Source organism: Pleurodeles waltl, chromosome 12, assembly GCF_031143425.1.
Source record: "Pleurodeles waltl isolate 20211129_DDA chromosome 12, aPleWal1.hap1.20221129, whole genome shotgun sequence".
NCBI classification, from domain to species: domain Eukaryota; kingdom Metazoa; phylum Chordata; class Amphibia; order Caudata; family Salamandridae; genus Pleurodeles; species Pleurodeles waltl.
The window spans coordinates 394,028,353-394,040,691 of NC_090451.1; the positions used below are offsets into that span (position 1 = coordinate 394,028,353).

The 12,339-nt window shown below is 39.7% G+C and overlaps 1 protein-coding gene across 6 annotated transcripts in view; it reads left to right on the top strand.

The window, feature by feature from the left end:
- Positions 1-12,339, top strand: part of ZNF536 (zinc finger protein 536) — a 1,047,679-nt gene that overhangs the window by 576,390 nt on the left and 458,950 nt on the right. For all 6 annotated transcript variants that reach the window (XM_069216781.1, XM_069216776.1, XM_069216777.1 and 3 more), the window contains one exon: positions 4,326-4,478. In XM_069216781.1, the coding sequence (XP_069072882.1) occupies positions 4,326-4,478 (153 nt within the window). The remainder of the gene's footprint in view (positions 1-4,325; positions 4,479-12,339) is intronic.

Here is a 12,339-nt window from a genome sequence, read left to right on the forward strand (position 1 = left end):
GATTACAACTGTACATATAAGTGGGTGTTGTTGATCATCTAATGAATAGAGATCAAGCAGCCTTCCATCTGATGTCCCAAATAGCTTGTTAAACAGATTATAAAGAATTGGTGACAGTTTTGACCCTTAGGAACCTAACAGGACATCTGTAGAGAAGAGTCCTGAGTGGCCCATCGGGATGCACTGAGTGCACTCAGTGAGGATACATGAAAGACAGTCAAAGACGAGCCCCCAAAAATGATCTGTATTGCCATGATATGCATTTTACACCATGCATGACCATAGAAGTCTTAGATCAACAAGAGGAACGTGTCCCCTGAATTAGAAGCCAAGAGTAGACCATTCAGTACCTGAGGAGTAGGTGTCTGTTTGATGTGTTGCACAAAGAGTACAAAGATGTTGAGCAATGAATTAAAATCATATGAGGAAAAATGGTAGTCTACTACCTGTAGGAGAAAATGAAGAAGGATGTGTCTGGGGTGAAGTGGCAGAGTCCACATATGCAAACAACAGCAGGCTAGGGGTCACAAGCATTTTTATAGACCAAACCTAGCCAAAATGCAGGGGAGCATGAGTGTAAGTTCAAAGAGATATGGATATGGCGGGCATCATCTACCACAAGTTTCCATGTGTGTGTGTCCTCTTTACCTTGCCTGCCTTAGAGATGGTCAAGTTTACCAACAACACTGTAAATGAAGTCAAGAGAAGAAATCCACAATCATACTCTTTAATTGTCAGTGGCCTTTCCAACTGCCTGCATTTCAGGTACAAGGTTATGCTTGTGAAAATCTATTACATTAGTGATCCATTGGTGAAAAAGCAAGGGGATATGTTTGCCAAGTAACTGAACAAATACTTCCTGGCATACCAAAATTCTCCATTTTGTGATGATGTTGCAAGTATGAATATTCAAAACTAGTGTGACAATGCTATTATGCTATTAGTGAATAAGAACACCACTAAAACTAAAAAAGTAATGAAATGTGCAAGCTCTCTAGGAAGCGCTACTCAGCCTTTGTTCACAGTGTCCAGAGCTAACCTACTCTTACATACAAGACTGAAAGCCCCTTGACATCCGTTGGTGTAGTACCTTGTGCATTTTGCCACAAAGTGGACCAGTGTGGTATGTGTTGTGATCCACACTTGCAGGCTGATAAATGTAAGAAAACCCAGCTCAACCTTTATATAGTTAAGTGGTACAACCCAAGTAAGCACTGTCAACTGATGTACACAGGAGCTTTAAAAATACTCCCACCAACTGGAAGCAGATGTTTGTTCCGTTTTCCTGCCTGCACGGATGCATGCAGGGAAACATTCAATATATTGTTCCCGCGCAGAGGGAGAACCATAAATAGGTGCTCCCTGTGGGCTGGAGCAATAGTGGATCCCATAGTATGAGGGGAAGTGGCAGGGCTGTGGGGACCCTGGGTCTACCCCCGCTGCTCCCAACTATGCTTGTTGGGTGCCTAGCTTGTCACCAGAGCACCCATCTTAAAATATGCAGACCCCAGGGGATGTGGATCCCCGGGCTTGAGAAGGGAAGCCATGTGGCCCCTCTCCCCTTTAAAATAATAAAACATCCCTGGTGGGTGGGGCCCCCAGTGCCTAAAGAGGTTCAGGGAGGGGGGCATTGGCCCCTTCCCCTTTAGCAAGCAAAAGGACCTGGCCTAAGAAGGGTCAGGAAAGGTGAGTGAAAGTTCTGACATAAATTGACAGTGCTCCCAGCCTGCCAAACCTGACTTTTCTATACCTCATTTAGAGCTAGGGAACTGCTGGGCTTTCTGCTGGCAGAATCCCTTGCTCATGTTTAACATGGTTACCAGATCACAGTGACAGAAACAACAGACTGTTTAAGACAGAGCTACCACCACTGATTTGTCATGGCTGGGTCCACAGTATGGGGGATGGCAGCCCCAGACAAGGAAAACAACCAATGGTTGTGGCAGTCAGTGCAGTGAGAAAGTTCACTTCACACCATGGACATTATTTGTTTTGTTTTTATATTATTTAGTTAATAATCAATAGTTATTAATACATACTTATGTCACAGGTGGTAGCCAGAGGAATGGAATGCCATGGTTATGAAACATACATTTAGCATATTCGCTTCACATACACTAGTGATGTGAAGAGCAAACATGAGATCCTGACTATATGTGCATTGTGGCTGATTGCATGTGCAAAACGCTGATTTTGAAGGGCAACTCACTACTTCTGGACTGAAATCTTTGTGAAGACAAGACAGCTGAATATAACAACTTTACATTTTCTCAACTTTTGATTTCTATTTAGAATGGCATTGTTCATTAGACTGTTTGTGTACTATTCAGCCTAACAATCTATATTATGAAGCAGGACAGGCGGTTCTCCATTTTTCCCCTTCCTCTGGCAACACTTTGTTATCCTTTAATGAACAGGCATAATGATCAGCAGAAATACAACCTTATTAATGCCCTTCTAACATTCTATTGAAATTCCAATATATGTCTGCATCAAAATTATAATATTTTGTGTCAACCAAAATTTTAATATTGTGTACAATCAAATATCGAATGAACAAATAGCATTCAAATAGAGGCCTGTGATTTCCAAAATATTGACGTAATCAGTAGTTCACAGAACCTCTTATACTCCTGGTTTGGCGTTCATCTGTTAGCCTGGTTAAATTATTTTTGCTGTTTTAAAACATATTCCTTTTGAAATACACTATTGCAGAGAGACAGACTATAATTTATTTATTATATATTACTTATTTGCCGACAAGGCAGTGTTTTCTGATTTATAGACTCTTACAAATAGAATGGATTGCTCTTTAATAGTTAAAGAACTGAGCCAAGATGGAAGTAGTAAATTAAATTAAAAGTCCTTGCACCTCCATTATAATATGAATTCTATATCCCCCTTATCTTTCTTTCCCCACCCTCTTCCTTCCATATCCTTTCTTTCCTTTCCTACTTCCTCATCCAGTACCCTCTTCCATAAGCCTGTTTCCACAAACACTCACAATGACTTCTAGTGACCTAAAGCAAAGTTCCCTAATCTTATAATATTTAAGTGAATTACCTGTAGATATTATTACTCTTCAGGCACTCTTAACCCTTAAATGACTTCTAGGATAAAAATGCAAAGGAGCGTATCACGTCTGAATATTCCCTAATTTTCTTTAATACATTAGATGTTACTTATGGTAGAACGTTATTGTCATATAATAATGAAATTTGAGTCAGTTTTCATCATTTCTAATAATTAAAGCTGCAGTGATTCTCTGATGGGTGATGGAGAAATGGGAGATAAAATTCATACTGTCCCTGCATAAAAACGCTGCACAGGTATAACATTTTGGACTTATCCTCCTAAAATGGTTTAGGTGTGCGCTAAGAATATGGAGTACACTGAATCCAAATCAAGCTGCCAGTACACAATGAACACCAAGAACATTAAAGTGAATTAAATCAGATTGTGTGATTGGAGAAATTATTTTTTGATTTTTTTTATAAATATAGCTAATGCAAAGTCTGAAAATGTTATTTTCAATGCACTGGTCTAAGAACCTTCTGCACTTTCATGCTATATGTGGCAACTGCCAGTTAAATGTGGCTATCATATGCTTATTCTTTTTTTTGCTTTGACAAAGAAAAGATTCATTTTGAACCACAGAGAAGCATGATCCCTTCTTTTCACGCCACACCCTAAGCAAACGGCCAGGTTAGTTTTTATAAAGACTTGTATTTGTAAAGTTTTTATGCTCATCATAGTTAGTAATGGTTCATATTTGAGAAAGGTACAAGCAAATGATAAAGTTAAAATTCTATCCATTAGAAGTCCTATCCTTTTATTCCTAATGACAAAATCTAACCGTTATATATGTAATTAAATCTACATACATGAATTATTATATATATACATATATATATATATATATATATATATATATATATATATATATATATATATATATATATGTATATATATTCAGCCATACAAACTGTATATAAATTTAGACTCAGCAAAACCATCAACACTTCTAACTTCGGAAAAAGATGCAAAAAGTTAAAATAAAGGCAGCTGCTGACACAGCTGTTCCATTTCTGTATTATTCATTTTTCAATTAAGGGACCATATGCTGCAAAAATAATGATAAGAAAGATGTAACCAATGAAAAAATATTCCAAGAGCGTGGATTAATTTTTATAATCCTGTCAGATTACAAAAATAAACTAGGCAGATGTAATGTTGACAAGATGAACCTTGTGTTTATGCAAACATTTTTTGTGAGCGCCAGTTCTGACGTGCTGAAATCATGTGGGAACCTTTCTGTGTTGCAGACCTTGGCGACGATGCAGGAAGACCGTTAGGAGTCCAGCAGCCTGCTTTGTTACGGGATAGAAACCTGGGTTCTGCCATGAAAGACTGCCCCTACTGCGGGAAAACTTTTAGGACTTCACACCACTTAAAGGTTCACTTGAGGATACATACAGGTGAGCGCTTGGCACGTCCCAGGGCACTGAAGACAAAAGGACGGGAGCTTTAGGCATCAATAATTTGAAGTCAATGTGTTGTATTCCCTCTTTCATCCCAAATCTCCTCATTCCATCCCTCATTCTCTCCCAGCATTACCTCTACCTTCTTTTCATTTTTCATTACTTACTTTCTTTCATGCCTTCTATCTAGTCACTTATCATTCATTCAATCCAATTTCTGTAAAGAGAATTAAGAACACGGGACCAGATGAACTAAACTAATGTGCAGCTGCAATCCTTGTGATTCACAGAATTAAGGGTCACAAAATGGCCTTTTGGTATTCACTAACCGGATTTCGCTATTAAGTAAAGCCCTACCAATTTACTAAATGCCTTTAGAAATCATTACCAAATCACAACTTTGAAAGCGTATTTTTAGGGTGCGCCTTTCAAATTGTGGTTTGGTATCAGACAGAGCAATGGTTTGGTGCTGCAATTAGGTAACAATTTATTGAAATGTTAACAACACCTCAAAGGCGGTGGTACCTCATTGTCAAAAAGGAAGGGGTTTCCTTTGAGACTCCCATCCAGTTTGTAAATGTTAAAAAAGAGTTTAGTGGGGAGTAGACAGTGGTCCATGGGACTATTGTCAGCTGTCCAAAAACTTTTTAAAAAAAAGAAAACTTTTCTTTTTAAACAAAGCTCTGTTTCCTTTAAGAAAAAGGGCTGCATTAGAGAAAAACATTACTTTGTTTGGAGGCAATCAAAGATATAGTGGTCTGCTGTTTACAGCGGGACACCATCCCTGTGACGATCTCCAATCAGAGTAAGTCACAATTTGTCACCTACGTATTAATATTTATGAGTAAGGCTAGATTGTGACCCTCTCCAAATGCAAATTTTGACAACTGACCTATAAGTAGATATGCTACCACTTTTTGTGAATTGATTCATAGTACGTCTGGCCCCTAGAATAGGCTCCTAATTTTCCAAACAATCCTCACAATGATAGTTGTTTTCATATGAAATGATACTGATTGTTCAATGTATAGCATATGGTGCACTTTTAAATGAGGAAGAACACTGTCATTAATTCAATTGTTGTCACTACTTGAGGTCCGTAGGCCTTATATATTTGTACTATCAGAATTCCTTGGAATGACAAGAATTTTCCATAATTACACTGTAGAATGCATGCATTTCTAAAAATGGACATTTAGCATCTGAATCTTTTTAAGCTACCTGTAGCTTCAGAAATTTGTAAAGCTGCTTGATGCACAGAATAAATGTACTTTCTAAGTCCAGTAACTATGTATATTAGAGTGTATTTACCCACATCTTCCATAACACACTGAAGGTGCCCTCACTCATTCGATAATGACTGCTACTCTTCATGAAAGAAACTACAAATCATAAGGCTCACTAAAATGAATACACAAACTTGTGTCTTGAAACCATGTCCTCTCTAGGACTGCTATGCTGAAAATCATAGTTGATTCTTTTTTCACTTCTCCATTCCTCTTTAAAAAAGATATATGTTCTAACGTGAATGCTCTGTTAATAATTCTCCTGTATCCTTAATTTGAGAGGTCAGCGGTATTCGTTTTATTGGGAATGCTAATAGGACTTCTACACATTGGGTAGAACAAGTACTTGACCTTTACCCAATAAGAAGGAATATTCAAGGATTTGTGTGTGAATCAAAAAGGCTGTCTAGGAATAGCTTGCAGTATTGCCCTTTTGTGATAGACTCTTCAAGCAACTGTATTTAGTGATATCTAGTAAAGACTTATGGTACAAGCAAGCTTGGCATGCTACAAAATACTCCAATTTCCCAACTCCATTGAGAACCCCACCTTTCCTGGTGAGATTATGCATTACCTGTAGAAGGTGAGGTCCTTGCTCCATGTATAAACTAACACGTTACCTTTAGTGTTACAGAGCAGAGTCTCTGAGATTTGAAATCATGGCTGACTGTGACCCACCTTAAAACATTTCTAAGGGTTACCATAATAAGCATATCATGTTCTGTTAAGTATGAGTCAGTGAGATGCTCCCTGGTTCAGCTTACTATTGAAATGTAGTACATCTACAAAGATAGAAACTCTATAAGGTGCTTCAAGAACAGGTGGTCTTTTGTGAGTTAGTATGTACGACAGTGTGCATGAGTATGAATGCATTAGCACACTAAAGTCAGGCGCTTTGGCTTTGCCAGTCTTGATATATTACAATGGGAATCTGCCTGAATAATTAGCCAACTAACCAAACAAAGGTACATTAAGAAGAACTTGCGCCACTAAAACAGAGTCCTAGGAACACTCTGACAAATTGTGTTCCAATAGCCTTTCCTGATTTAAAGTCCTCCAACCCCCTTCTGCCTATAAAATTGCTGACTCATGTAACAGTTGCAGCTTTATTTCATAGGATAATAAATCTTTCTGTTCACTGGCTTGGAGATGGGCAGCAATTGCCATTTTGTCACGTGCCCTTCCAATAAAATACTTATTTCATTAAGGCTTTAGGAAATTATGTACTAAATTAGAGAATTACCTGATGATTAGATGAAGAGTTGAGACTTAAAAAAGTATTTTAAAATGTTTTGAACTGTTGAGCAGTCTGACACATTAGGCTGGAGCGCACAATTTAGTCACATCAATAAATTAATTCCTTTCCTCATGCATTGCTATAGCATTTATAGTTCATATTTATACTTGTCACTGTAACTCACTATGTTATTTGCTTATTACCTATACTTATTGAAGAATGTGATTTTATGTACCTTTATTAACTGGTATTTGCACCGTACTGTCGGTGGGAGGCAACACGTCTAGGCTGAGAGACTGACAGGAGTTTGCATATTCATGATGCCTGATCTGTTACTGAAATGTTACACAAAAAGTCACCATGTCCTTTTAATTGGAAAGAAGAAACCTGGCATGTGCAGTAGTTGGTGAAGGAAGCCAACAGCCTTCATGACTTTTGGCACAGTTGGGAGGAGTTGAAGGCAGACATTATTTCTCCTTTTAACTAAACATTCACAAAGAATAGTGTTACTTTCCATTACATTTTGAACATAAAATGTTATTTTTCTCTGAACTATCAAACATACATTCTGTTTAAAGGGTATCACATATTTTTCCCACATTCCCAAGTTACATATCATTCCGATGGTGCTGGGTGGAGAACCACAGCTGTAATCAGCAGGGCGCTGCTGAGTTTAGCGCTACCCTGGATGTTTACAACCAGGACCGCCATCACCCCGTCGGGTTCATTGATCCTGGAGGAGACGGTGGTCTGTTGGCGGGTCTGCCCACCAATCTCATAATGTGGCGGTCGAACCTCCATACAGTGGCGGTCCAATTGCCATCCCTATCGTTAGCTGTCTTGTGACCGCAAGCCTCGTAATGAGGCCCTAAATCTCTGGTGATACCTACTGTCCCTTTGATACTTTTATAGTGTGTTGTGCACTTTTGAATTTGTCACCCATCTCGAATGCTGTTTGGCCATGTTCATTAGATTGCTACAGAAGTGCATTTGTGTCAGCGGAAAATGGGATATAGTGATATTACTACAGCACATTGTGGACAATGCAGCTTTTTCAGATAATATAATGCCTTTGTATTGAACTATACTAGTGGTTTTGCAGAGGAATAGGTTTCCCTTTGACCATAACATTTGTTTACATGACTGGAAGAAAGGCACTGGGTCATTCGCACATATTTTCAAACCATTTGCTATTTTTTTGGATATATGTATTAGTGGTAGATTGGTGGGCCTATGAGTCTCAACTTTAAAGAAGTATGAACTCAGCCAGACAATAAAAAGTACGCATCACAGAAATTGTGATTTTTGCTACCATAAGTGTTGAGTCAATCAACATACTTACAGTTTAGAATGTAGATCACATTTGCCCACCAAGCTCCAATGCAAGTCATCTTGCTTTTTGTATAATTTATGTGGAATCTATCAATATAAATACAATCAATAAAGAATATAATGACCTGGGGCCTGAGTTGGGGTTTGGCAAATGGGTTACTCCATCATGCAAGTGCAAATGCACTTGTAATTAGTCAGACTGGATATAAGTCACATTTGTGACAGAGTAACCCATTCACCAAAATCTAAACCAGGCCCATAATTTATAAAACTCATATATTTATTAGACTGATATAAAATCCGTATTCCAGGTAGTCATAGTATCCGTTTAGTGTACAGTAGCGGAAATAGATACATCAGTGTCCCATTTGAGTGCTTGAATGCTGGAAAACATTTATTGGCAAATGGAAAATCCAGAAATTAAAACCAAAACACACAAAATGTTGGAATCCCCATGGACCAACCACAGTAAAGATGATTTATAGAAGTGTAGCAACTGAAAAGAATAGTAGTGACCTTGTTAATTTGTCAAATACAGAGGATCAAAAAAACTTCACAGTTATGCAAAGTATTATTAATGTTCCTTTTTGTTCAACAGGCAACTAATGAAACTACTTTAGATTTGTGGAAGTCAGTTCTTATATCCTTAACCTGCTACCAGCACAGAACTTTTGAGGTTTCTAATCTAAATTTGGCAATGCAATGTGGAGAGGAGTAGTAAAACTAATAGATAGTGCATGAATGATTCAACTACACCTGCATGATTGTTATTTATAGCCTACTTGAGAACCTGAAAATTAGATAACCAAAAATCTGCAAAAGACTAGGAAGATACCTCTCCTTGAGATCAATAAGGAAAGGAGGGTGCTTCCATTTGGATAAAGCTGATATTTAAACTACAATGAAATGGACTGTGCTGAATCATTGGGGGAAGAATGGGTGATTGCATAGGAGCAAATATTTTGGTGAAATCAGGCCTACATTTTGGAGCATGTTTACCTCATACTACTGTGGCTATCCACCATTCGAATACCAGAGAACTACATTACTTTTCCAATAAAATAACAGATTGTTTCTCCAGATTTGTCATAGCCTGCATTGCCGTACATGCTTTTTCTGCCCTAATGACAGCTAAAACTTTCGTTGAAAATAATTGATTGAATTTAAATTTCCTTAAAAGTTTAAGAGGTAATGTTACAGTATAAATTTTCTACCAAACACTAAGTAGGGAAATATCCATTAGTGAAATTAACTACAGATTCTAGGTAGCTAACAATATGCAGTATACAGTAGGGCATGGCTAATGAACACTGCAGTGGGTGATATTTCATTATACAAATTAATGCTCACATTTTAATGGGAAAGTCACATAATGAATCTCAGCTTCAGTGACAGCAATTAGAGACACAGATTGTCCCCTTCTGGACAAGGCACTGTTTAGCAATAAGCAGCTGTGTAAAAAGTCTTCAGGTTTACAACATATATATGCTTTGTGGGAATTAGCGTGCAATTTATATTAATGTACTGAAGCTGCACTGCAAAGCGGTCCAACATTTTCATATTTCTCTGCCTTGGTTCAGTAAAGAGAGAATATCTTTCACACTGTGGATGAAAGAAAATATGCCAGATATCACACAGTTCAGGTATTCTAACACTTGACTTTTACCTCAGATCACCGTAAGAGAATGAACTCATGTTATTTAGCAATTCACTTATGACTGCATAATAGTTTATACATAGCATTGAAAGGCAGCACTGTGCTTGACATATCAACGAGTTTAGGAGAAAATAATCAGTCCTCATCAAACATACCAACCTACTAACCATTCAACAATGGATGAGCATGATATATTTGCATATTTGTGCTGTGAGTGTTGGTGAGGTGCTGCACCCATACTAAGATGTCCTGTTTACATCAACATACTTTTACATCTTCACTGTTTGTATAGTCACCTAAATTCACCTCATTACAATTACATAGTCATACCATTTGATAGGCATTTCTTTATACCATTAAAATTGCATTCCATTACATTGACAGTATCCTCTCACTGTCCATTTAATTGGTCATCGACATTTGCATGAGTGCATGATTAATGATAAAATTGTTTAATGCTAGGGTAAGGGGTAAGGTGGGCTTAGAGTTAGTGATATACTAATGCTTAATGTAATGTTTATGAATAGAGTTATTATAATGGTTATGACTAGGTTTTAATGCCACTGTGTCAGTTAGACTTACCGATAGTGGTAATCTGAAGTTTAGAGCTAGGCTTATGTTTAGGGTAAGGGATATGGTTAGTCTTAGACTCAGTGATAAGGTAAAGGGTAGTCTTAGAGTATGTTTCATGAAAGGCATATCCAACATATGTCCAGAGAGAAAGGACCCCTTACGAATGGATGCCCTTGATTTAAAATCAGAATTAGAACAAGATTTGGGGGGTCATTTCGAGTTTAGCGGTAACTGAACCGTCACACCAGTGGCGGTCTTTTGTCATGTAATGAGTAAGGCGGTGAACCCAATGCAACACAGACTACTCACAGCCAGCACAGCCACCACTGACAAGCAACAACCGGCGGCAAGGCCAAATTCATGGATGCGGAATCCAATGTCCTGCCCGCCATATTCCGAGTCACAAGACCGCCAGGAAATCCGGGGCGGGCTGGCCACCACAAAAAACCTGGGAGAAACAGAAAGTACAAATGGAGACACCCACCTCTAGGCACAGAGACGCCTCTGCGCCCGCCATGCCAGACAAAGGGGGTCATTCTGACCTCGGCGGTAAAAGGCGCTTACCGCCGGTCAGAAGACCGCCATAAAACCGCCGCGGCCGCGGTAAACCGCCACGGTCATTCTGACCCGCAACTGGCAAACCGCCAAAAACCCGACATCCACAAAAGTCCGCCACACCAAAGGTCAGCGAAAAAATGGCGATGACCAAACCTCCACCGTCATGCCAACAGAAATACGCCCATGCCATTACGACCCACGAATCCACGCGGCGGTCTTTCAACAGCGGTATTCCATTGGCGGTACACACCGCCGCGCTCAAAATACACACACCCTTACAAAACACAACCACATTGGACAATTTGAAATACACACACCTGATACACATACACACACCACTCCCACACACCTAAGACAATATAAAACAAACACCCACATTACCCACAAACCCTTACTACCACAATTGCGAATCAAGGATAGAGAGAGACAGCACTGCTTAGAGTAGACCATCACACAGAGGCTAATCACAACATCACCCACACAATTACAACGCATAAAACACCATACACCACCACACACATCACACATCACACTCCACAACACATACAACATCCCTCACCTCATCCACACCACCCCATGGCACCCCAAAGACACCCCAGGTTCTCTGACGCAGAACTCAGGGTCATGGTGGAGGAAATAGTACGTGTAGAGCCCCAGCTCTTCGGGCACAGGTGCAGCACACCACAATTGCTAGGAAGATGGAGCTATGGCAAAGGATAGTCGACAGGGTCAACGCGGTGGGACAGCATCCACGCAATCGGGAGGACATCAGGAAGAGATGGAACGACCTACGGGGGAAGGTGCATTCCATGGTATCAAGGCACAACATTGCGGTGCAGAAGACTGGTGGCGGACCCCCACCTACTCCCCCAGAATTCACAGCATGGGAGGAGGAAGTCTTGCACATCCTGCATCCTGAGGGCCTCGCAGGAGTAGCTGGAGGAATGGACTCTGGTAAGTCAAATCTTAACTACTACTTCCCACCCCCATCCCATCTGCATGCCAGCACATACCCCCACCCTCACCCCCACCCCCATCACACCAACTCCTTCCAAATGTACCACCATCACAACCCACCCATCCCAACACCTAGACCTGCACGCGACCACAAAGCATGGACACCCATCACCAAAGCATGCCCACTGCACATAACCATCTCCCCCACAAGCCACCCTCACAAAAGCCCCCACACGGGAATGCCTGCACTTGGGTACA